At 45.0% G+C, this 25,373-nt stretch overlaps 1 protein-coding gene across 4 annotated transcripts in view; it reads right to left on the bottom strand.

Moving 5' to 3' along the window:
- FANCM (Fanconi anemia complementation group M) overlaps nt 1–25,373 on the bottom strand; it is a 61,259-nt gene that overhangs the window by 18,661 nt on the left and 17,225 nt on the right. For all 4 annotated transcript variants that reach the window (XM_021403041.1, XM_021403042.1, XM_021403043.1 and 1 more), the window contains exons 5-13: nt 20,355–20,486; nt 19,730–19,862; nt 18,170–18,298; nt 17,641–17,742; nt 15,755–15,948; nt 14,888–15,094; nt 11,398–11,629; nt 6,754–6,911; nt 5,994–6,146 (exon numbers count right to left, since the gene is read on the bottom strand). In XM_021403041.1, coding sequence (XP_021258716.1) covers nt 5,994–6,146; nt 6,754–6,911; nt 11,398–11,629; nt 14,888–15,094; nt 15,755–15,948; nt 17,641–17,742; nt 18,170–18,298; nt 19,730–19,862; nt 20,355–20,486 — 1,440 coding nt within the window. The remainder of the gene's footprint in view (nt 1–5,993; nt 6,147–6,753; nt 6,912–11,397; nt 11,630–14,887; nt 15,095–15,754; nt 15,949–17,640; nt 17,743–18,169; nt 18,299–19,729; nt 19,863–20,354; nt 20,487–25,373) is intronic.

Below are 25,373 nucleotides of genomic sequence, written 5' to 3' on the forward strand. Positions count from 1 at the left end.
AGTGGTCTGCCACTTACCCTTGTGCAGAAGAGCTTTGCCACATCACTCTCCGTAACAGCTTAAGGAACGACCAACCAATTATTTTCCTACATATTTTTAGCTTGCGAAACACAGCGTGCAACTACTTCTTCAATTCACAGATCTAAATGCAAAACTTCTGTGCACAGCCTTCCTCCCCCAGCATCTAATCAAATACTACGATGGAACAAAACAACACAGGTGAGCAGTAGCCAGAACCTACAAATCCAGATCACCAGGACATGCTCCAGCCCCACACCAACAGAGGGGAGGGACATCAGGAGTGCAAACATTAATGATAAGAACCTGGAAACAGCAGGCACAGGTGTACAATGGTGCTATGGATATCATGACATGGAACGCACACAAAGCTGCTCTTGCCTGCAGATTTAAGGTTGGCAACCCTACATCACACGTGTTACATTCCTCTTGGTTTCTGTATGATATTATATTACGCTATGGCTTCCAGAAAACTGAGAACATTTAATGTAGGTGGAAAAACGTCTTTCTGGCTGGTGTGCCTGAATCTGGCCAAGGAGACTTGCATGCAGCTTTGCTCAGGAACACGGAGTCACCCCTGAGCACAGCAGGAACATCACCTCCAAGCACCACAGCTAAGCCCTTCCAGGTGCCACACAGTCTGCACAATCCCCTTGCCCCTTGCACATGGCTGACACCCCAAAATCTTTTGCCTAATCCATCTTTCCTGTTCTCACTGTGAGCACAAAACCCCACAGGATCATTAAACACAAAGCACCTGCAATTAAAGGTTGGAACCATCTAAACACGGTCTTAATCATAGTTTGGACTCAAAATGCTTTGGCAATAAGATCAGAAGAATCGGTATGGCACAAAGAAACTATTTTAATTGGAGAGCTGAGGTTCTGCCTGGCATCCTCACTGCCTAAGGATAAAGCAAAACTCCTTCCCCTCTCACACTATGAAGCATTGCTGTTCTTGGTTTGTTTTTTGTTTCTTTTTATTTTTTTTGCAATGAAGTACCAGCAGGGACACTTCTGCATTGCACCTTATTGAGAATCCCAAGAGAAAGTATTTGCTTTATCTGTTCTCTGCTGTCTAAGCCAGGTTGGGAGCCCAGGCTATTACAGCTGCCCAGAGCTAAAACCAGCAGTTCCACAAATAGCTCAGTGTGCCTGTTTTGAACACGGTAAACGAATACCATTTGCTGCCTTAAATTATTTCTTTCTGGTCGGGAAAGAAGTTTTGCCCATCTTAGAATACTGTGTCAACCACAAACACGCTACTGCCAATGAGGGCCTAAAATGCTATCCACTTCATGGCCCTTATTCGAACCATTTTTAACCTTGATTCATTATCTCCTGAGAAAAGGTCTTTTGGAAACATGTCTCAAAGTATGTCTGATTTAAAACTTCAAAAATCCGGGAGAGCATCTTCAGGTTCTTTGGAACTTGAAGGTATCTCTGGAGCACTCTTCCCTTTGTCAGGAACTTCACCCCATGAACCCAGCACGGTTGGGTTGGAAGGGACCTTGCAGTCCCCCAGCACCCCCCTGCCATGGGCTGGCTGCCCCCCAGCTCAGGCTGCCCAGGGCCCCATCCACAGCCTTGGGCATCTCCAGGAATGGGGCACCCACAGCTGGGCAGCAGTGTCAGGGCCTCACCGCCTGAGTAAAGAATTTCCCCCTCACATCTGACCCAAATCTCCCCTCTTTTAGCTTAGAGTCATTCCCCCTTGTCCTATCACTGTCTGCCCACGTAAAAAGTCACTCTCCTCCTGTTTATCAGCTCCCCTCAGGTACTGATGGCCGCAGCGAGGTCTCCCTGTGGCATTCTCTGCTCCAGGCTGAACACCCCCAGCTCTCAGCCTGTCTCCATAGGAGAGGTGCTCCAAACTCTGAGCACCCTCGTGCTCTCCTCTGGACCCCCTCCAGCAGCCCCACATCTCTCTGTGCTGGGCCCCAGGCCTGGATGCAGTACTCCAGGTGGGGCCTCTCGAGGGCAGAGCAGAGGGGGACAGTCCCCTCGCTGCCCACTGCCACCCCTCTGCTGGTGCAGCCCCGAACGCAGTTGGCCTTCTAGGCTGCAAGCACACACTCCCAGCTCACAACCAAATTTTCATCCACCGGAGCCCCCAAGTACCTCTCCACAGGCTGATCTCCATCCATCCATCCCCCAGTCCATACACATGGCTGGGATTGTCCAGACCCAGATGCAGCACCCTGCATTTCTTCTCGTTGAGCCTCATTATGTTCAGGTGGGCCCACTCCTCACACCTGCCCCCTGGTCCCATACAGATGGCACTCATCACTGTCTCCGCACGGACACAGAGCTGCTGACCACAACAACCTGGCTGCACCACCCAAAGAGCTGCTGTCCTTCCAGGCAACATAACATACAACATAGATGGGAATGGACAGATGGTTTTAGTGGCAGTTCTGACTTCATCCCCTGAACACCAGCTCCCCAGGTGTTTGGTACCAGAGAGTACCTGAGGGAGAAAGAAAGAATCCTTCCAGCGGGAGATGCTGGTTTTTCTCCTCTCCTTCCAAGGAAAACCTTTGCTCTGACTGAAAATTCCAAGTTCAGCCCTGAGTGGGAGATGGATTCTCCTGTTGGTACTCCTGCATCTGACAACATTAAGACTTTTTAAGAGTCATTAACAATTGCCTGCCTCCCAGAAAATAAGAAATGCTTTGGCACATCAATATTTCCCATTGCCTATCCTCAGAAACTTGGGCCAATAGCATTTCAGTAAAAGCGATTGCTTTGCCCTGACCTTGTTTCCAGAGGCACAGTTTAATTTTCAGAAATGCTGAAAAGCTATTATTTTGCATAGGGACAACTTGATTTGTTACCGTGTTACAGGACAATCCCTGCTTGTAGTTAGTGGTAAATCCAGGCCCATCTGCCCAGCTCTCGTGGCTGCAGTAATAAAGGCACGCAGGCATTAAAGGCTTTCCTGCAGCGGATGGGCCTCTTGCAGGGTTCTTACTTTGGAAAGCAAATAAAGAAAGGTTTCCCATGTGCTTACTTTTTCTCTAAACTATTAAAAGCATACGAATGCAATACAACTGTGATTATTTCACACATTTTTCACTTCTTCCATTTAAAAACATGCAAGCCTTCGAATCTTTGTAAATGTTACGTACAACACAAGTGCATTGGAGGTTTCTTGGAAACATTAATGGAACGAGTACAAGGAAAAGAAAATGACATCAGTGTTGATACAGTCTGAGCTGCATTCTGTGACACAGAGAACACCTCCATACCCCTCAGCTGGCTGCTGAGAAGCTGCTACTGATCTCTGAACGAGATTCTTCCCGAGAAATAATTAGCTCCATTAGAAACTTCCAGATCATTCGGTTATCCAGGGCGAAATAACGGTTTGCCTGTTTTTATAATTTACTCCTAAGTAATAAAATAATGGGTAGAACTGTGGTTTGAAGCTGCCTGTCGCGGTTATTTAAGGAAGTAGCTCTGACTTGTACTCATCTTTATCCCTCAGCCATTAAGAGCCGTCAGTTAACGTCAGACAGATTAGCAGTGATATATTTGGCTATGGAATATTTATGGTAGGAACATGGGTGCCCAGTAACTGCAGCACCTACAAAAGCTGGTGAAGCTCTGCTAAAACATTCCTGTTTCCACCCACCAACATTTTAGGCAGATCTTCTGCCAGGCTTAGCTTCTGTTCAAGGTGAATTTCCCAGAGCCTGGTGTAACATCCCTTTATCCAGCCCCACCGCTTCATAAAAGCGTTTCCTGCTATTCCAGAACACATTCAAATACTGAAGTAAGGTGAACCTTGTGAGCGTTACCATCTGCTGCACAAACAGCCTCAACCGAGAATGCTTAGCACAAAGTCATGTAGAAAACACAGAGCTGGAGCTCAGAGTGACCTAATCTGTGTGCTTCTGTTGAGCACGTATAATGCACCCGCAATGCACTGAGCCAGCACAGCACGCTAACGCTGCCTCGTCCCTGTGCTGCCCGTGCCTTGAGCAAGCACAATGCATCCCAGGGTCTCACTGTGAAATGGGACAGGACTGCAAACAAGGTTTGAATCAAGTCTAGCAGAAGAGCACGATTTTAAACCTCACCGTCTCCCCAGAGTTCAGCAGTACAGAGGCAGAGAGGCACACGGGGCTGCAGTTTTGCCCAGCACAGCTGCTCATAGCCACACAGAGCCAGAGACAGGAACATGGCTGATACATACTCACCTATACAAAGGTGCCTTCATAGGCATGCAAAAATTTAAAGCACTGCCTACAAATCTAAACTTATTTTATTTTGCTCTGTTTACATTTTTTAATTAATATTTTCTTCTACAAACAAGCACTCTACAGTAAGACAATGGTGGTGACACGCTGTCCTGGGAAGGCTGTTGCTGTCTTTTAGAGGTGACTTAAGAAAATTAAGAAAAAATTTAATAAAGCTTTCATGCAAGAAACCACCGTCAAGAAAGACAAAAGAATTAAAACATTGCATTTTTTGTTTTCTGAAAAAAATTATAAGGAGGCTCTGATGTCCTTGACTCTCTGCAGAAGTTTTGCAAAAGCAAGTGTTTGGCACTGTCCTTTGCTTATAGCTTTCAGCATCTGCTTTGGGAGAGTTCAGGGAGAAGGCTGACGGCTCACTTGGCAGCTGGTGACATTGCTCTCTGCATTATTTTAAAGGTACCAGATGTGAGTATAGCACGTACTGCCACTTTGAAAGCACTTGGGGACCTGAAACAGTCTTCTGGTACCAATGCATTCTCAATAATGGAACTTAGAACACAAATGCTTCAAATGCCTGATTTGGTAGTGGGGAGTGAAGTTCTCAATTAGATGAACGATTTTAATCTTCTAAGCACTGCTTTGTCCCTTGACTTCCTTCAGCTCTCTCTATACCTGAACTCCCCCCCCTCCGAAGTCCTCTCCCTCTCACAATGTGTTCTTGACCCAAGCTTAGGAACACAGACCCTAGAAAGAAATTACGAATGCCATTGTTTGTGATGGAGAAGCTTATCTTAGCTCCAAGAATCTATTTACAACTTGCCATTAATATACTCTCCTAGCAAGGAGTACAACTACAATGTCTCTGTTCTCTTCCTTGATTCAATCAGTTATACAGAAAACTCCAGCAGCTCAGCAACAGATTCTGGTGACCTAGTAAACTTCAACACAGTAAAAAGCAATATGAGTGGAAGTGGAAGAAAAAAATACTGCAGTGAACAACTGAAGTCTTCAGGTACTCTCAACTGACCCACGTGCATTGCTACGTACATATGTGCCTTTCATTACATACAGGTATATAAGCCACATATGAAAGTTAGCAAACAAAATTGTCAGCTCCCCAGTGGTTTTTATCCATGTTTGCTGAGTGCACTCCTCTTACCCTTTAATTCTTAGGAGCGATTCGATTTTTAATTAAAGCTTTTACAGAAAACAAACAAAAAGCCTCAAAACACTTGCCTTAAAACATGCAAATCACTTTTATGGGATGCCTTTAATGCACGTACATGCTAAATTTCAGCCTGGAGCAGAGGAGGCTCGGGGACCTCCTCAATGCCCACACATTCCTGCAGGGAGGATGGAGCCAGGCTCTTGTCAGTGGTGCCCAGTGCCAGGAAAAGAGGCAACGGGCACAAACTGGAGCACAATACATCCCCCTCATCAAGAAGCACTTCAGTGCTGTGCAGGTGATGGCACGCTGGCATGGCAGGTCTCTCTCTGGTGATGTCCAGAAGCCCCTGGCCGTGCCCTGGGCACAGCTCTGGGTGTCCCTGCTGGCATGGGATGGGAGCAGAGGGACCTCTGGCTTTAACTATTCTATGATCCTGTGATGTTACAAACCTATTTCCAATTCCCTCGCATTGCTTTTAGTGACTTTGCTCGCTGACTCCCACTTTTTATTTCACCTGACCGGACAGAATGAGAGCTTTTTTTTTTTTTAAAATATTTTAACAGTGCATTACATAGACGTGCATGTTTTCAAATGTGAACACCTCACCTGTTCTTGTCTCATCACTTCTATCATCTCCATGACACCGATAAAATGGTAGCAGCGGTCGGAGTGGTCAACCATGCTGGTAGGAAAAGGGCGATTCTGCCAAATGCTCCACTCGGACAAGGACAGCTTATGGGCTGCCTCCTCCTCAGACTTCTGCAATTTAAGATTGGTAAGGAGATTTTAGTCAAGAAATTGTTCAGCAAAACCAACGCCCACCTCTCCGTCAAGGACAATAAGTACACTGAGGGAGGGAAAGAATCTGAATATTATCACAAATGCTTAAGTCTGGTGGGAAATAAAAAATTATAGGCTTTTGGTGCCAGAGCTGTTCTGGAAATACAGGTTGTTTTAAGCAGTGAAATGACACAATACTGCCTGTTTTCTTCCCTGAATGAAAGAAAGCTTGTACAACTTGAATTTCCTATCAGTAACAGTTGTATGGTTACATAAACAAGGGAATGAAAAACCGTGATACATTGCCTTCATGAACACAGCATCCTGCTAGAACGTCTTAGAAGCAGTACAGACCTCACTGGATACCGGGTGATTTTTTTTTTTCCTGTTTTTGATGGACAGATGTCACCTCAAAAACTCATTTCAAACATCTACTTCCTAAATTCTGAACTTCAGAAACTTAAAAGAAATTCTCAAAATTCCATCTGTACAGTAGGCATCCTTCAAACTCACAGTTAACTTTGTGTTAAGTGTTTCCATTAGCCTGAATGTCAAAAAAACCCCATTATATTGAGGTTAAACTCACTGATGTTTCGTCCAGGTTTTCTAAGGTTTCAAACCGAGTTTGAGGCAGCACTGGCTCCTTTACTCCATCACTTTCTTTAAGTCTGTACAGTCTGTCCCATATTTCATATTCCTCAGGTGACAGAAACCAATTCTCATGACAGCGCGTTTCCTTTGGACCTGGAAGGGGGGAAAAACGAGGGGAAAATCTTATGTACTGTAAGAAAAGCAACACATAGAAGGAAAAAGAAAACACTTTGTATAGCACCAGGCAAAAGAAAATACCTCCTTTCTGCCACAAGCAAAATCAGGTGCAGAGAATCTGCTGTCAGAAACAAAGCATCAAACCAGATATGTGTATGTGTTATAATTATAGTCCCATCTGTGGGCTGTCTTGGGGAAGGCCTCCTGTAAAGAAACATTGGCAGATAGGAGTAGAGAGACATTCATTTAACTCAGCAAACACCAGCTGGCCTCGAAGACGGTATAACAAACAGGGAAAGCATCTGGCTTGAATCTGTAAATGTAATTCTCAGTGATTTGTAAATGTAATTGCAGGGACAAGCTACAAGTAAGTTCTGGGGAAGCGTTGTAGCTTGTTTGTTTGAGTTAGTCTTTGAACATCGGAAAACAACATTATTTTGTAATGACAAAAAATATTTCTCGACTAGATCTCTTTTCTGTTTTAAACCATTAAGGACGTGTAGATGAGCAAGAGGACAGAAACGAAAGTATTACAAAAATCTCCCAGGAAGAAGGAAAGGAAACTGAGGGGTTGTTAGTTCTGTTGATGCTCATAACACCAAGTGGGAAGCACGAGGCACCTGTGAGCATCAGCACCAGATGAAAGCCAAGTAAGTGCTCGTGTTGCAGCTGCCTGAAGACAAGGCCCTGGTGCTGCTTGGCTCAGAGCTCCAGGGATGAGAAGGAAACCAAGCTACCGTGGCAGTCTGACAGCAAGCCTCAACGCAACCGCTCCAATCATTGCCAGCTGTATGCAATAAAAATGCTTGACACCCCTTCAACCCCCCCCACAAGCCCTCTGCAAATAGCAAAGGAACATCCGAAGCATCGTTGTTAAGAGCAGTTAATGTGATTGCTTGCAGCCTGGATGCGTGAAGCTTGGAGGAAAATCATCAGGTTGATTTGACAGCCGCCCTGAGACAGGATTTGGGAAGAACAGGCAGCCAGCACCCTATGCTGAATTAACACTAGGTAAGAGGAATTGGCCTGTACCTCTCAGTCCTCTCAAATGACTTCTGCCAAAGAATGCATCTCCATGGAAGCACATGAGACTCCAAACCAGGTCCCCAGAAGTGCTGAGTACAAGCCTCAATTCCTGTCCAGTCTTCCACAGCTGGAAAAAATCTAACCAATGCTGACGTTTTTAAGACCATGGTTAAAAAACGAAACAAACAAACAACCCCAGAAGATGGTCGTTGCTACTAGAATCTTCTTGACCCGAGCCTAGGAGATGTTAAACTCATTTGTAACTAACACACGGTTCGGGGACCCAGTTCAGGGTGGAATAGAGATCTGCAGGAAACGAAAATCAAGGAACGTTTATCAGAAAAGCCTCTCCTGCTGTTTAAAAGAACAGTTAAGTGCTAGCTTTGGTTGAGCAATAACTATCCGGCACCCAAACACCAAGACAGTATTTCAGTCTTGAATTAGCGTGGAGCTCTGGGCATTGTTGCCCGGACAAGGGATAAAGGAAAGGCCAGGAAGAGTCCCCACCTGTAGCCAAAATCTAACGCCCTTGGCCGGTCCAAAGGGGCTTCCACCACCTTGCTTCAGACAAGAAGTAACAGAGCTGCCTGCCCAGGAACCAAGGAGGCATATTCAAACAGCAAGTTGCTAGATGGGAAAAAGCAGATGCCAGCATAAAACTTCCCAGGCAAACAGGTCTGGTCTGGGATAGCTCTTGCTGCTCTTGAAGATGGTGTCAAAACAGTGTACCAGAACCTTCCCTAAGAGCTCAGGTGATGAACACGCCATCCAGACACACTAAAGGAAACAGTGAGAACAACAGATGACTTCAGTTTTCCTGTCACAGATCCAGAGGACAACTCGTTCTCACAAAGCAAGAGGATCCTGTGACACCATCTGCCAAAGCAATGCATGGGGATCGTACCGTCCAACATTACATAGGCATGAAGGCCTCCAATAGCTTGCAACATTCAGTAACAGCTACTTGCCAAAGCACTGTGCCCAGTAACTGAGCTATTCAGTTTCTGTTCCTGAGCAGAACAAATTTTTTTGGGCAAGACAACGTACTCTGTACATGACAAAACACAACAGGTCTCCGTGAGAAAGGAGAATGGAAGGGAATCCCCCTAGCTTGCAAAGAACAAAGATTGATGCCTGAATTGCAGGCTGCTCAACTCTTCCCTTCTCCAGAAACAACCATTCCATGAGGCATAGGGAAATGCCCAACAGTCTGACCCCAACACTTGGACATCTCGGGCTAAGCGAGGAAAGCAGGAGCTCAAGTTGGCATTCAAATTCTTATTTTCCTGTAAAGCATAGCTGCTGTCAAACAGGGATGGAAAACAAAGCAGACTGAAGGTTTGCCATGGACAAATCTGAACATCAGATGAACCCCAAGAACAAGCGAAAAGCAAGGAAGGATAAATGAGAACATTCGCAGCTTGTTCATTACAGCTACCACCTCCAACTTTCTAACACGGAATGGAACGCCTGAATAAGAAGAAAATGCAGAAATTGAAGAACTTTCTCTTCTTTTTGAGATTTGCCTTGACTATCACTTAAACTGGCAGCAGGTGCTTGCTTCATACAGTAACGAAGGCGACTTGAACACAAAGCTGGTGCTGAATATGAAGAAAGTATCAGTACTTTACACTCCTGTAGCACTTGTTTGCAGGATAGGCAGTCAATCCCGTCCATCTTCAGCAAGGGACAGATAACCACATACACTGCGTACTTCAGCTGCGGTGGCTGCTAACCTACTTCACACAAAAGGAGCCTGGTCATTATCACAGCCTGCCGAGTGCTATTCCCCCAGCAGGAAACATGCTCAGCCAATTACCTGCTCTATGCACTCTGTGCCTCTCGGACCTCTTTTCTAGGACAGACGGACAGATTTTCCGGAGTGATTCATTCCACGTTTCGCTCTGCTCTTTGTTCTTGCAAGTCGTATCTTTTTATACCACCTGGCTTGCGTGCAAAACCCAGATAAGCACGCCTTACAGAGGCACTGAAAAACGTTGTGATCAGGAGCAGCATCACAGCTGTGCCACAGCTGTGTCTGCAGCACAGGCAGACTCACAGAGAGGTGAGGCTGAGGATGGTGTGTACAGACTCATTTGCTGATACTAATCCTTCCCCTTCACATTTCTGCCATGAAGGACGCTGATGTTTTGCAGCCAAAGAGGAAACTGGTAATTTCTACATGATTTTGTAGAAAATCAGGCTTTTTGATAATGAGAAATTCTGTGTTCAGAAGTGTTTAAAAACCACTAACCTTTAAGTCTGACTCTTGGATACTGAAATGCAAAGTTTCTCCAGTCTTCCAGGAGCTTCTTCCTTCAAAGCGTTTGCTGTTGGTCTTTAAAGTGCTAAAAGCACTTATAGAATCACAGAATCATAGAATTAGCTAGGTTGGAAAAGACCTACAAGATCATCCAGTCCAACCATCCACCTACCACCAATAACCCCACTAAACCATGGCTCTCAATGCTATATCTAAATGTTTCTTGAACACCTCCAGGGACGGTGACTCCACCACCTCCCTGGGCAGCCCATTCCAGCGCCTGACCACTCTTTCAGAAAAGCAGTATTTCCTGATGTCCAGCCTAAATCTCCCCTGGCACAACTTGAAGCCATTCCCCCTCATCCTGTCACTAGTTAAAAGAGAGAAGAGGCAAATAAAATAAATAAAATAATAAAACTTATAAAAGAGATTGTGAATGATTTCCAAGTATTTGTAAAATTTAACTTTTTCATCCTCGCTTATAATCTTACTCCAGTGCCATGTAAGTGAACCAGCTAAGGAGCCATTTCTCTTTTCAAACTCATTTTTCTCCAAAAGCATTTGCAATTATGAATCACAAAAAAATACAGAATAGTTGAAGACGGAAGGGACCTCTGGAGGTCCAAGGATCCTATCCTTGCTGTCGCCTTTTTGCCCCTTAACACTCTCTAGTTTTCAAGCACTTCTGTTTCACTGTAATTTCCAACAGTATAAAAGACCTACTTCCTGTACTAATAGAAGCATCAACCCTAGATGTTACAGCTCAAACCCAAATCCAGTACAGAATCATCACTAAACACTTAGTGATCAGTATGCCAGCTGACACAGGCATACCAGAAGCCTTCAGCAGACATTAAGATTTGCCTCTTCTGTTTGTAGCTCAAGTTTCTGACCCTCAGCCACCGACTCTATGGGAAGCTCTATGGAGAAGGATGAAACAAAGGTCTGATCTGAAGGACGGACACTTAAAGACAGAACTGTTATGTGAGGATGTTAAAGGGAAAGAAGGCAGAATCAAAGCAGGATAACACAGCTGAAAGGTTCTGGCTGCCAGGAGGGCACTTTTGCTAGAGACCCAAACTCACGTGAGCAGGCACTTTTGATATGCTGTAAGATAACAACATGATATAGCAGCTTGCAGAGTGCTTACAGAAAGCACCATAATCCTCTTACCAGTGACACAGGAGAAGAGAGCAGATTTATGGTGGAGGGAACTCGGTCTCCCTCTGGAAAGCTTTCTTGAATTGTTCGGTTCGTATTTTTCAGCAGTAATAAACATTCTGTGCAACTCTGGATTTATGCCTTCCGGAATCATTCGTGGGCTGTGCTGGTAAAAATGAAGCATTTTGTTTCCTGAAATAGCTTTCTGGATGCTCCTTTTGTTGGACTGGCTTTGATTGTACGTCTGTAAGAGAAAAGGAAAAGTCACACGTTGCTGAAACGCGCAGGGACTTGATCAAAAGCAAAAGAACACCCGAGTGTCTGTGAGGTCTTCCACAGAATCGCAGGGGATGGAAGGGACCTCTGCAGATCAAACAGCCCAGCCCATGCCAGAGCAGGTCACACACGTGGGTATCCAGGCAGGTGATGAGTATCTCCAAAGGAGATTCCACCACCCCCCTGGGCAGCCCGTTCCAGTGCTCTGCTGCTCTCACAGTAAAGAAGTTCTCCCCTGTGCGAGTTTGGAACTCCCCGTGTTTCAGAACCTCATTACATTATATTCCATCACCACCTTTTTTTCCTCCAAACACAATTAGAACAAATCATGATGGAAGGGCCGGGGAGGTAAGCATATTCCCTCTGCTGTGGGTATGGTCGGTTAGGTCAACAAAATGGTGTGGTCAAGTTCTCGACCTGCAAGCTCAGGGCTGGCAGCATGCCTCCACGTCATGGGAACCACAGCAGAGCAGCAGGATTTGATGACAACAATAAAGCAGGACAGCTGTACAGAAAATCTGATAATGGTTACTTTAAAAATAGCTTGCAAGTCCTTGTCATTGCTTTTTTATTTTTAGAGCTTCCATAATAACATAGGTAAGTCAAACTAAATTTGAATTATCGTAGATCTGTGCCTAGGCAGGACATGCAAAAACAACAGTCTAAGAGGTGCCAAAGAACAGTAACTGTTCTTTAAATTGCAGACACGTCTTAGAACTCCTTGAAATAAATAAGACAAAATACAAAGATAACATGCAGCTTTTTATATTCTGTAAGCCAGCCAGATGTAGGCACAACGCCTGAAAGAAACACAGCCCTCGCCTGAAGGAATCTGCAACCTGCAATAGATACAGGGATGATGTAAATTGGATTACATCAGAATGAAAGGAGGTCAAGCAAATTAAGCTATAAAGTTATTTGTTCATATCATACGTGCTTCGAGTCCTTTTAATTACACTTCCTTTTCATTGCGCAACGGAGAAACCAAGACAAGAATAGAGAAACGAAGGCATGAAACCAGTCCCCACGGCACATGGCTTGCCCTAACACATTGCTCTGAGTCTCTGCTGGGGGGAGGGCAGCAGCGACGCTCTTGTGACAGCTGAAGTTGGAAACCAGGGCTCGAAGAGATGGACACAAGGAGACTCTGCCTGAATAAAGCTGGGATGCGTTAATGGTGAGCTTCATTGAACTGCCCCTCAGACATTCTGTTAAATACTGGGGTCCTGGCACAGGTTAAAAAAAAAAAAAAGTGGTTTTATGGAACAAAATTCGAACAAGATTTTTGAACAACACAGAAGAACTCCATAGAAATACAACTGCTCAAAGGAAACTTCAAGGAATTACAGGGACTATATCGATATCCCATTACGGAGCGTAACCCTCAGCAGTACTCAGTCTTCATAAGCAGCATAAGAAAATACCACTTTACAAATACCATTCACCTTCATTTCAAACTCTCTTCCCTTCAAATAAGCTTCCCCCCCCCCCCCTCAGACAGGATTCTTTTGGCCAGTTAAATTCCAGCTACCTACAAATTTAAATCAGAGGCACAACGCTGACAGGAATAAATCAAATATTAGTAAGACTCTGAAACCTGGGGTTTGCAATTAGCTTACACAGACCTCAGACTCCACTGTCATGAAGCCTGACCCACCTGAGAACCAACCTAGCAAGTAAACAAAATAAACCCAACAGAGAACAAAATCCATTTTCAGGCAGAACAGTGCGGGAGAGCCTACAGATGCCCGGCACTCAAGATGGCGTTGCAAGATGAAAAATGTGCAAGTGCAGCTTCCTATTACGCTGCAACCAATCTAACCAAAGAGAGCTGACCCAGGGGTTGCCATGCCTCCTCCCACCTAAGCACTGTGTCATCTTGGGTCCCAAGCCTGTGGTTGTGCAGCTGCGGGCTGACCCTGGATGGGCCGCTGGCACAGCTGAAGATCGGTTCCTAGCTCCCAGCTTAGCTCCCCCCCAGTACATTCGTTTCCCAAGGGGCAGCCAGCACTCAGAGAAGATTAATTATAGTCAGAGTTGAGTGCTGAGATTCAGGAATTTAGCAAAAGTAGATTTCCACTTAAGCTGATCTCCTCAGACGTCATGCGCAAGCTGCTGCCGCTAAGCACTGCTCTGAGAGCGCGGCGGCGTCAGCAGCTCAGAGCGAGGCACTGCCGGCCCCCAGCTCTCACCGCTGCATTCCCACCTCCTCCACAGCCTGCTCTGTAACCTCGGCAAAAAAACTGTGCTTCCTGCATCTCAGTTCATCGTTTGCCAACTAAGCACTATTGACGACAGAGGCTTGGAATCGCAGAATCGTTAAGGTTGGGGAAGAGCTCCAAGATCCCCAAGCCCGACCCCAGCCCACCCCCACCATGCCCCTCAGTGCCACATCTCCACTGATCGGCTCCAATGGTGACTCTCCCACTCCCTGGGCAACTTGCTTCAGTGCATCACCGCTCTGTCAGATAATACATTTTTTCTAATATCCCACCTGAAAGTCCAAGTTCTTAGCACCGAGAAGGCACGCGCACTTTGCGATGAACACCGTGGGCTATCACACCTTCCAGCATGCTCAATTAAGACGTTGCTGAGCGCGCTCCCACGTGCCCCAGCTTGTAGCACGATGTCATGGTTTTGTGATTTTCGGTTATTGGTATTCCACATCATAACATCATGTAGTGGATGTACCTGGTTCTCAGAAGAGAAGGACTACTACAGTCCCCACGGCACTTTGCTCCTCTGTTACCATTTTCCAGCCGGAGGGAAAAGATAGAAGCTCGCAGTATAAAAACTTGCAGATCACGAGACCTCGTCCCTTTTTCTGCCGTCTCTCGTCTTGGCAGCACCTCGCTCTCCAGCCGTCTTATCGTCGGTAGTAGAGTAAGGCCTACCTTGATTTTGAGACATTCTCTCTCTCTGTATTGGATTTATCAGCTTAAATTGTAATTATATTGTACTATAGTGTGTTGTTTTGCATTCCGATATCTTATTTTAGTAAATTAGTTTGTTTCTCCTCAGATTGTTGCCGCTGTTCTTTGCTCTCAGGGCCATCTCCTTACCCTTTTTCCCTTTTCCCAGGGTGTGGGCCTGTGGGTCCCCCGTCCCCTTCGTCATGGAACCAGGCCAAACGCCGGTAAAACGTCGACACTCGAGCATTCCATTGCCAAGAACCCAACACAGGAGCCCCCGGGGTTTCCCAGCGAGGAGGAAGCTCCGCACTCACCCGCTCCTCGCGGCCCTCGGCGAGGATGATGACGACCCGGCCCTGCCGCTGCCGCCCCGTGCGGCCCATGCGCTGCACCAGCCGGATCGGGCTCTTCTGGGCATCAAAGCAGATGATGAGGTCGACTTCCCCAATGTCCAAACCTTCTTCTCCCACACACGTAGACACCAGGGTGTTATAGCCACCCTCACGAAAGCGTTTTACCACCTGAAGACAGGAACATCCGGATTTAAGAGGTTAGCCTGACGGCCCCTAATACGCACTTCTTCTAGGTTCAGCCAGATTTTGAAAAAGGAATAAATTTGTATTTTAAGCCTACAAAGCTCAGTCAGTCTTTTGAAATTCGTCAATTCCTTCATTGTGATCAAACACCATGCACTAATATTATCGATGCGACCCTTCAATTCGAAAACAAAGGAAATAAGGAACACCTTATTCTGACTCTAACCGTGGCGTATTTCTAAAATTGATCTTCTCAGCTTTACAATTAATTTCTTAAACTTTATTTTCCTACCTACGAGGAAAGAAAAACTGCCAAAGCCAGTTAGAATTTATGTATGATCTTGAAGGCCCCTTCCAACCTAAGCCATTTTATGATTCCGTGACTGAGATATTTCCACAGATGTTCAAAACCATAAAAGTTGGCATTTCTTAACATAACGTAAACTTATCAAATATTTCTATTCATACACTCTGGTTAGTGAGTGCAGTTTTGGATAATCCAAAAGCAGCTGAACCACCAAGGAATTTACCAGTAACGCTTGAAGTCTCAGCCATCACCATGCAATCCATAGCACTAACCACATTTTTATTTACACAATTAATACTCCCTACAAATACTCCCAACTGCGAGTTTCACCTGTTTACCTCAAGCTGCTCCTTTTGTGTGAAGCCCTTTGTGCTCTTCCCTGTGGAGTGCCCAACGAAAGTCATCACTCTAACAACGGGGCTGAACCGGGACAGCATTTCTGCAATTTCCTGCACGCTATCCCGAAATGATGAGAAGATCATCACTCTGGTGTCCACGGCGCTCGCAGATGTGCTTCCAGACGTGGTTTGATCTGTTTAATTAAAAAAAAAAGACAGAAAAATACTTTTCTATATGATACAAAAATAATTACCCCCCAGAAAATCAGAGGGCACGTCTCACAAGTGACACGTTCACAGCTCTCACCTGATTTAACAATTAGACTCTGCCCAAGTATATGGCACCTGGATTTTTCAAAGAAATTTTCTTTAAACAAAATTATTTTTAAAAACCTAAACAAATCAGTTAAATTAAAAAAAAACAACAGTGAAGTGTTAATTATGGGCCTCCCAGCCTACTTAGACTAACCTTAAATTCCCAGAAAATGCTCCTAGATACACCTGCTCAAAAAGTTCCTCTCTGGAATCAAAGCAGCACTCAAATTTTGGAGAATTTGCACCAACTAGAGTGAGAATGGCTGATGTCCGCGGTAACGTTATTAACATACCTTGAAAAGCTCAAGCTTGGTGGCAAGTGCCTTGAAATAACATTAAAGATGCCTTTTTCAAGGAGCATACAATGTGACTGAGATGTTACTGAAGTGTTCAGTGCAAGACCAAGTCAGCTGGACATAGCAATGGGCAGCAGCACAGCACTAGTCCAGCACTGAGCACGGTGCAGCAGAAGGGACATGTCACAGCTTTCTGTGACTTACTGCCCCGAGCTACGTCCACCTCTACAGCATAGGATCCCCACAACAGCAGAAATGTTCAGAACTTTCCCTTACACCCTTACTCTGTTGCTTCTGAATGTTGCATCTCTCAGTTCAGTGGCAAAGATAGCCAGTGATTCAAAGCAAAGGCACGAAGACCTGCATCTGTACTGGGTTTCTTAGCAAGGTGCCTTTAACCAAAAGCATATTCTTAATGCTACACAGAGACAAAACTTGTCTTCTAGGCAGTGCACTTTTAAATACTTTACTTTAAAACACATAGGGGTATCTTCCAGAGCACAAGTAGAAGCTATCCCAGCAGCAAGACAACACTGGCAGCTTTCCTACTGTGACACTGTCAAAGCTGTCTCCCTTCAAGAACTTAAACTGCATTCCAATGCTCTATTACAGTTCTTCAAATTTCTTCTGAATATCCATGAACAGACCAGGTAATTCACACTGAAACACAACCTAGAGCACAATACTGTAGCCAATTACTTTACTTAGGCACAGTATTCATCTGTGCACCCTGCCTACAAGAACCTTACTCATGACTTGAGTGGAATGGCATCAGCTACACTATCTCCAGAGAAAGCTAAAGATCAGGAGAGTTACAGTATTTCCATCTTGGACAAAAAATGCAATTCAGGCATAATTACTGGACTACTGGCAGTATCCTCATATTTCTACACAACACAAGTTATATTCAGCTCACAGAAGCAACACGTATATGCAAAGCCCATGAATTAAATGCTCTCACTGCTAGTTATAGCTATAACCTGTATTAAATCGTTCCCTACAGATGTCAATTTCAAGACTTCACCAGAGTTGTAAGAGAGAGACAAATAATGACGACTTGATGGGTTTTTCTGCTTGTTAATTTTGAAATATTTGATTTTTTTTTTCCTGGAAACAACAGGACAAGACTGAAAGAGAAGAGGCACTGTTTTGCTACTACAAACACACAAGACAATAAAGAAGTACCTCAACAAATGAAATCAGGAGGCTCTTCCATTCATTTTTGTCTACACCTTCAGCTGTTCACTCCTTTTTCTTTGCGCTGCTGGTACTTACCAGAACATCCCGTCTTGCGGGACTTGAAGTGCTCTACTACTATTTCCTCCAATTTCTTTAATTTTGGATGACTGTAAATAAATTCCTTCTTATTTTCAATCGCTGAAAAAGACATAAAGCAATTAGAGATACAAATGAAACTGCCACACTATAAGGATTCAGTGAAGTTCGTTTTCTCCTGTTACAGTTCTCCAGCGTCAGGAATACAGACTGCTGATGCCTACACTCACTGCATTCACCTAAACAAAAGCTGCAGTGAACTACTTGCAGAAGCACGTTTGCTAAATCTAATTATCTTAAAGCACGCTGTTACCTTGTCGCAGTCACACTGTGAAAGGTACACAGTCAAATAATATTACTTTAACCTTTGAAACACCATGAGAAGTCAGGGGAAAATGATCTCGAATAAAGGAGGCTCGCCAGGTGATTCAAAATGCATGACTTCCCGCATCTACGGACTGTGCAGAAATACTTGGTGTTTCATTTAAACTGGAAGTAAATGTCCTGTCCCCAACGGGGAAATACCGACCTGTTCTACTCTTGTAAACATTTCCATTTGCTGAATTCTGGTACGTGTCTGAAAACATGTCTGTAAGCTGCTGATACAGCTTCATGAAGTCCTCACTGCGACCAAGTTCATTCTTCGTACGAGTTAGTCCTGTGTAAAAGAAGTTAAAATACCTTAGCGTTCAGTCCCCAGAGCGAATCTCCTATTTGCTGTCCAAAAGATAAACTTCCCAAAAAGCAGTGAACTCCTTCCAAGAGCTAAATGGTACAAGTTAGCTTAGGAAGCGTAACAAACATTGTTCAGAGTCGGTATTTTTGCCACTGTGGAAGATGCCACTGGAGAATTTAAAGATGAAAACTCTGTAGAAACAGAAGCCTGAGTTCCCTGGGTAAACTGAAAACTCCTACATCAACCATTCAGCAGGAGGAAAAGCCATCCAGAAATTCTGTCAATAAAAAAGAAACCTAGTTTGGAAGCTAAAGCTAACAAACTAACAGGTTTCCTGAATGACCTTCTGACAACGCACAAAAGAATGTTGTTCGACTCAAATCAGAAAGCAAACGTAATGTACCAGAACCAGAACAGAAAAACTAGTTACTGAAAATATTTTCCCTCTGTCACCTTTCAACAGCAGCCATGAATTTAAGGGGTCTGAGAAACGAGGACACACATGAAATGTTCTCCAGTACTAACAAGAGCGCTGTATCATCTGAGAACAACAATCTGAAACCAACTGTAGAAAGGTCAGAAGCATAAAATTCACAAGAAAATATATTAGTACAATCATACCATAAATATACATTCGATAGATATTCTATCACGTTTGATATGCACTGTCCACTTCTGGTTCAGACACAGGACAGAGCAGCGCTGTTTTAATTAAGCAGTGCTTTGGGTGAAGTATTTTGTCTAAGCTACCCAAGTTACACTGCCAAATGACACATGTGCAAACCAGAACGAAGGAAGACACCTCAGGGTCACACCATGGGGTATTCTGCACAGCTGAAACCTTCCCCTCCCAGACACAGCGTTCAAAAGGAACTGCAGTTTGACATTGCCAAGTGGAAATTTCACCTCCCAGTGAAGATGTCAGTACCAAACCAGCTGCAGTTTCGTATCTCCCTTTGTGAGAAGACCTTGCACAGCTGGGATAGAAATTCCGGTGTGATGCACCCAAATCTGTAGTTTTCTGGCAAAGGTGCTTAAATCATGCATACATTTTAAGTGCTTTTGCTATGGGGGGAGCTCAATAATGGAGGAAATGCTTTACCACGCAATTTGTTGGTTTAAATTGTTTAACTCTGTCTCTCCTGAGATATTACTGCCGCTTAGTTTGTGTATTTCTGTGCCTTACTTTTTTCAAAATCACTGCCATACATACACATTTGCTTTCTCAAATATACTCCTTCTATAACACTGAGTTAATGCAATTCCTATAGGGTTAAAGGAAAAACAAACACCAATTAGACTTGCAACACACTCATTACGTTAATTGATTTGTATAAAGCTAGCAAGACGGATAAGGTAAATTAATTGAGGAGCAGTGGGAAAAAAGAAAGGATGCTTCGGAAGACAGTTCACCTTTGGATCCATCCATAATTCCACAAAGGTAGATAAATAATGATCGCACTCCCATCTGCTGCAGCAGCTCATAACCATGATATAAACTGATACAAAGAGCAAAATCTCCTTCAATTATGCCTTGCTGCATCCCCTGGGAAAACAAAACAGACTCATCATTAAATTAGGGAGATGATAAACAGCAGGAATCCTACGGCCCTTCTTATAACAAATGCAAGATGAACACCTGAGAAACAGAGCCAAAGAGCAAAGCACTGCACAGCGAGCACCTGCCTGCCAAAATATTCAGCAGACAGCTTACAGGACCTGGATGCTCCACGACAACTGACAGAAAAGAGGTGCAGTAACGTCGTTTTGAGGGGAAAGTGTAACTTTGGTCATCACGAAGTACAACGCAATTTCTCAAAACAATTCCAGTTTGGAAAAGTGGTTCTGCTCTTTTTCTTTAACTCTCCCATAAAAGAATCAAGAACTGTGGAAGAAGTAGGCGCGCTTTATTCCAAAGCTAAAAACAGGATGTTACATTGGAAATCTAACTTAATATACATCAAAAAAACCTCATGAACTCTGAAGTATCGCTATTTATTAACTACTTTAGTAACATGAAACAAATAACAACACTTACCATGTTTTGTGGGGAAGGGTTTTTCCTATACTGATCTCTTGCTAGAATTATCTGGTACTTCGTGAGGCTAGGAATATCCCGCCTTGCTAAAACTCCCATTTTGATCAGGCGTCCGGCAAACATTTCTAGCACCTGCAAACAGAACACAGCAGCACACAAGAGATGTGAAGGTGAAGGATATTTGGCCTCTTTAAGTAGCTTTATTTTTGCATCTCTTGTACAATAGGATGCAAGCCACTCATTTACTTTACTTGAAATGATGAATTTTTCACAACCAGGTGGTACTCATTTCAAAATGACTTGTTACTGTACCAGACACAACCATCGTTTCCAGGCTCCGAGCAGCAGAACTACCACAGCGCAGCTCCCTAAGGATGTGTGCCCGCCATGCTGCAGCTCCCCCAAGTGCTGCCAGCCCCAACCTTCTCCACAATCCCCAGACCAGTGTTGGTGGAGGACCAGCCCAGGTTGGAGGCGTGTGTGGCAGGGGTGGGAGTGCCAGTGAGCAGCAAGGGACGAGCAAGGGGCAGCTGGGCCCAGCACACGCGCTGCCCTGCTTCCCTTGGCCAACAGGCAATTTATTTTTACACATCACATGTAGCGGCTTTCCACGTTGGTGAAACGAGGGAGCTGACCTGCACTAATTCACCATAATCTTGTTTTTCCTCTTTGTTTTTTCAGCCTTATTTGGTCAGGACCTTTTTTTTTTTTTTTTTAATAGACTTAGCTTTGCAGGAGCACTAGCTCTGTAATAATTGGAGTAATCAGATTCGTTCCAAAGAACGACCTACAATCTGTTGGCCCACTTGGTGAACCCAAAGCACCTCAGTGTACTACAGCACTGACAAGCCCATCTGAAGGCAGCCCTGACTTGTGTGACAGCAGGCAGCTCCCGAGAGCTGTGTACCTGCATGCAGTGCTTCCCTGCTCTGAGGCACCCTGCCCCAGCTCACCCCAACCACAGCACAGAGGCTGCAGCCTAACAAACCCTAATCCCTGCTCTGCTTCACCTAGCCTGCTGAAAGTCGAGTCCAATTGAAGCGACAACGATAGCTCTCAATTTCGGGCTTCACACAATGCTGACTTAAGTACGCCTTCGCTTTCTGAAGACAAAATACCCTAAGAGGAGAAGCCATTTTAAAAGCGTGATGCATGTTTGAACACTAAGTAACAACGCTCCATTCATCCTCCCCACGCATTTCATGCTATGCTGGGTTTTTAGAGCCCATTAAGTCGCACAAATATTATTAAAAGCCACACTATTCATATGCTGTCAAGCAGTGGCTGTTAGTTTAACTGCTCTCTCCTGCTTCGGTTGTTTTCATAGTTTGGTGCTGCTTCAGCTTCTTGCTCCGTGGATGGTGCCTACATGGCACAAAGTGGTAAATCCCGAGAAAAGGGAGAGGCAATGATTGTCACCAACTCCAGCGGTATTAATACCCCAAAGAAACAAACAGTGCACAGAGGACTTTGATAGGGCGAAGGAAAAATTGTGAAAGCAGAAGCTAAACCGAGAAAACAACGCGCTGGGGAATTTCCACGCTGCTGGCTGCAGGCCTGCAGCTCTTTCAAAAACAACTCGCTGGAGTCGGCAGCAAAGCGGATTACAACAGATAAAGGCTGCTGAGAAATAATAGAAACACAGCCTAAATTCCAAACAGCGGCGCACCTCAGGCCGCCCTGGGCCTTGGACCAGTGAGGTTTAACCCGGCAGTGGCTCAGCACGACGTCCCTGGGTGGGATGGGATAGAGGTGGGGAGAGAAAAGCGCAGGAGCTCATGGGTTGAGACAAAGACAGCTTACAGGGACAGTCAGAGCTGTGTGTGCAAGCAAAGCCAGGCCAGGAAGCCATCAGCCCCTAGGCAGCGGCAGGCTGAGGCTCACACACTGCACGGCTGCGGCCCAGCGCTGCACTGCGACCAGGCCCAGCCAGGCCCAGGGCTGCAGGGTGCGGAGGGGCTGGGCCCTACCAGGCCAGGTGCCCCCGCTGCCCGCCCTTGGGTTTGCTGCACAGCGACTCCAGCCCAGAGCATTCCTCCTAATTAAGGCAAATGGATTAATGAGACCAACTAAACCACTACTGCAGGCACGCCTGCAGGGAGCTGTAAGCGACAAAAAGAAAACAGTACCAAGAAAGAGGCTGCTTTCTGCTTTCCTTCCTAGGGATTCTTAATTTTCTTATGAGCAACAGATGAGAGACTCAGCTCATCCTTCCCGAGATGTTTCACAGGTTACACCCGCCATTTCCATCTTCACAGCATCTCTGTATTGAACTGACAAGCCATGACCAACTGGAAATGGTAAGAATTTCCGAAGGAAAGAAGAAAAGAAAGAAATCAAATGACTTTTTCCTAAAATGCAGTCAGAATACACACGAAGCCACCCGGAAGCCTAAACGCACAAGGCATTAATTTATCACAGTTGATTAAGTCTTAAGAGTTTAAAATTCAGAACTTGCTTTTTACCCCACAGATTCTTGCTGCTGGTTTTCAATCTGGCCCGCATGTAAGAAGCCACTTTAAAGGGAGAACGGCAGAAACGCCTGTGCCAATTCATTAAAAAAAGTCTTTAAAACAAAACACATTTACAAAGCAAGGGGTAACTCTGCTCCTTATTTTAATGGGGTACCACTGCACAGCACTTTTTACTCCCATCAAACCCCAAGCAGTTCGATGATGAGAACACTGGAAATGCTTAAGATCAAACTTAGGTCTCAAGGACTGGAAATGGGGTCAGTCTCTGAACACAAAAATGTTTATTTAGCAAAGAAATTAATGGTTTAATTAAAAATTAAAGCCCACGTGAGTATAATATCTCTGCACTGGTTTGTTATTTCCTACGCTTGTTGCACAACTTTTTTGTTTTTAATTTTCCATTACTTGTATTTTTATGTTTCCTCTCTTGACCTGGTTTATAACATGCAAGAAAATCGTACTGGCACTGTTTGCTCGGTGTCCAATTTAATCATCTTCTGCAAAACAAACCGAGGAAGACTATTACAAAAGACAGCAGGATCCAGTCACCTGGAGCTTCAAAACTAACAGGAACAGTAAACATAACCTACTTAGAAGAGATACAGAAACAAGCGCTACTCAGAGTGATTACTTTTCTCTGGTCTCCCTACCTTTATTTTTAATTGAAAAGATAATACTTCTGGATTAGGTCTCCCGAACCTTTCCAAAACACTGACGTTTTACATTACGTTCACCTAAATGAATTTCTTACTAGGACTAATGACTTTTTCTAGCTTGCTAAATACAATTAGAACAGCTGACAGATTTACTACCAATATATAAAAGGCAGCCAGTGAAGTTACCCGTGCTGTGCTAAACCTGCCAAGAACACAAAGGTTTTGGCAGAACAAGAACCTTCCCAGCTCCAGCACACAGCATGCAGCACCACTTCCAAACGTGCCGTGCCAAACACAGAACCTACCTCTGAGGACACAAGGCTGCAAGGTGTGATGGAGAGCTAACATCACACTTTCCTTGTGAGGGAACATTAATGTGCCCCAAGGGTCTAATCGGACACGGGGCCACCAAAGCCAGGCAGCTTCAGAGCACACCTCCAGGTTTGTTGTGCACCACGTGGACATCGCGCTGCTCAACTCTCAGCACTGGAGTAGCAACTTTTCAACAAAGAGCAAAGTAGGGTAAGAAGAGGAGCCTTGTCCCAGGGTCCAGACCCCACAGCTCTCAGCTGGAAAGCTGGCTCAGCAGTGTAGTTATCACAGGTCTTCAGGAAAGGGTTGTGACTGTACCATCCTGGGGGAGTAATTTTGTAGGGAGGCGTGAAGGCAACAGGGGTCTTCCAACAGATCCGGGAAAGCGATGAAGATCTGGAGCATTCATTGCTTTGTTTTAGGAACAAAACTAAAGAGGGCTGTGTTCTCTGTGCGCATTGCCTTGAGAGGGGTAAGTGTGGTACCCCACCTTCCCCCAAAAGTTCCAGCAGGAACTGTGCACCACCTCTGCCAACTGTAACTCAGCTTCGAGAGGAGGAGCCCAGGGATGCCACCAGCACAGAACCCCACGGCGGGGAGACACAGAGGGATGGGGCAGCTCACGCGCTGCTCACCGGCTGCAGAGAGCCCTGAACTCCTTGTACACAGGGAGAACAGCTCATTGGCACGTCCAGTGAAACCTCTCAGATCAGAAGTACAGCACGTCAACAGAGGGAAGGAGAACAATTATTAACATAAAAAGGTGCGGGTTTATGACAGAAGACGGCTGAGGAAGGCACAGCAGCTCGTGCTCGGTTTGAGTTACTCTCCCCGTGTATCTTCAGAGCTGTGACAAACTACAAGTGAGCTCTAACTGTAAGGGTGAAGAGTGCTGTTACGTGTAAGCTTTGTGCTGACATATTCCTATCTCCTTCAAAATGGAAATACAGAAACAGAGACACAGAAGGGAACGGTGTTTCTCCAAAACCAATGCCAATCAACAGATAAAGCACCTTTATTCCTCTCAAAGTTTCCTCATCACATTGATATTAATTCATTCAAACACTACTGTCTTCCCACTCCACAGGAATCTGTTATATATATTTAACATATGCTGTCCTTCACCAAAGCAGCGTTATTCAACAAAAAGACAGAATATTGCCCTTTAACATAGAATGGCTTGGGTTGGAAGGGATTTCAAGGATCACCAAGTTCCAACCCCACTGCCATACACAGCGTTGCCAGCCAGTAAGTCAAGTGCTAGATCAGATTGCCCAGGGCCCATCCAACCTGGCCGTGAACACCTCCAGGGATGGGGCACCCACACCCGATCTGGGCAGCCTGTGCCAGCTCCTCACCATCCTCTCAGTGAAAGCCTCCCCCAGCATCTAGTCTAAATCTCCCTTCCTTTAGTTTAAGACCATTCCCCTTTGTCCTATCACTATCAGCCCCTGTAAAAAGTTGATTTCCCTCCTTTTAATCTCCCTTTTAATTTTGGAAGGCTGCAGTGAGGTCTCCCCAGAGCCTTCTCCTCTCCAGGCTGAACACCCCCAGCTCTCAGCCTGTCTCCATAGGAG

This window comes from Numida meleagris, chromosome 6 (assembly GCF_002078875.1).
Source record: "Numida meleagris isolate 19003 breed g44 Domestic line chromosome 6, NumMel1.0, whole genome shotgun sequence".
NCBI classification, from domain to species: Eukaryota; Metazoa; Chordata; class Aves; order Galliformes; family Numididae; genus Numida; species Numida meleagris.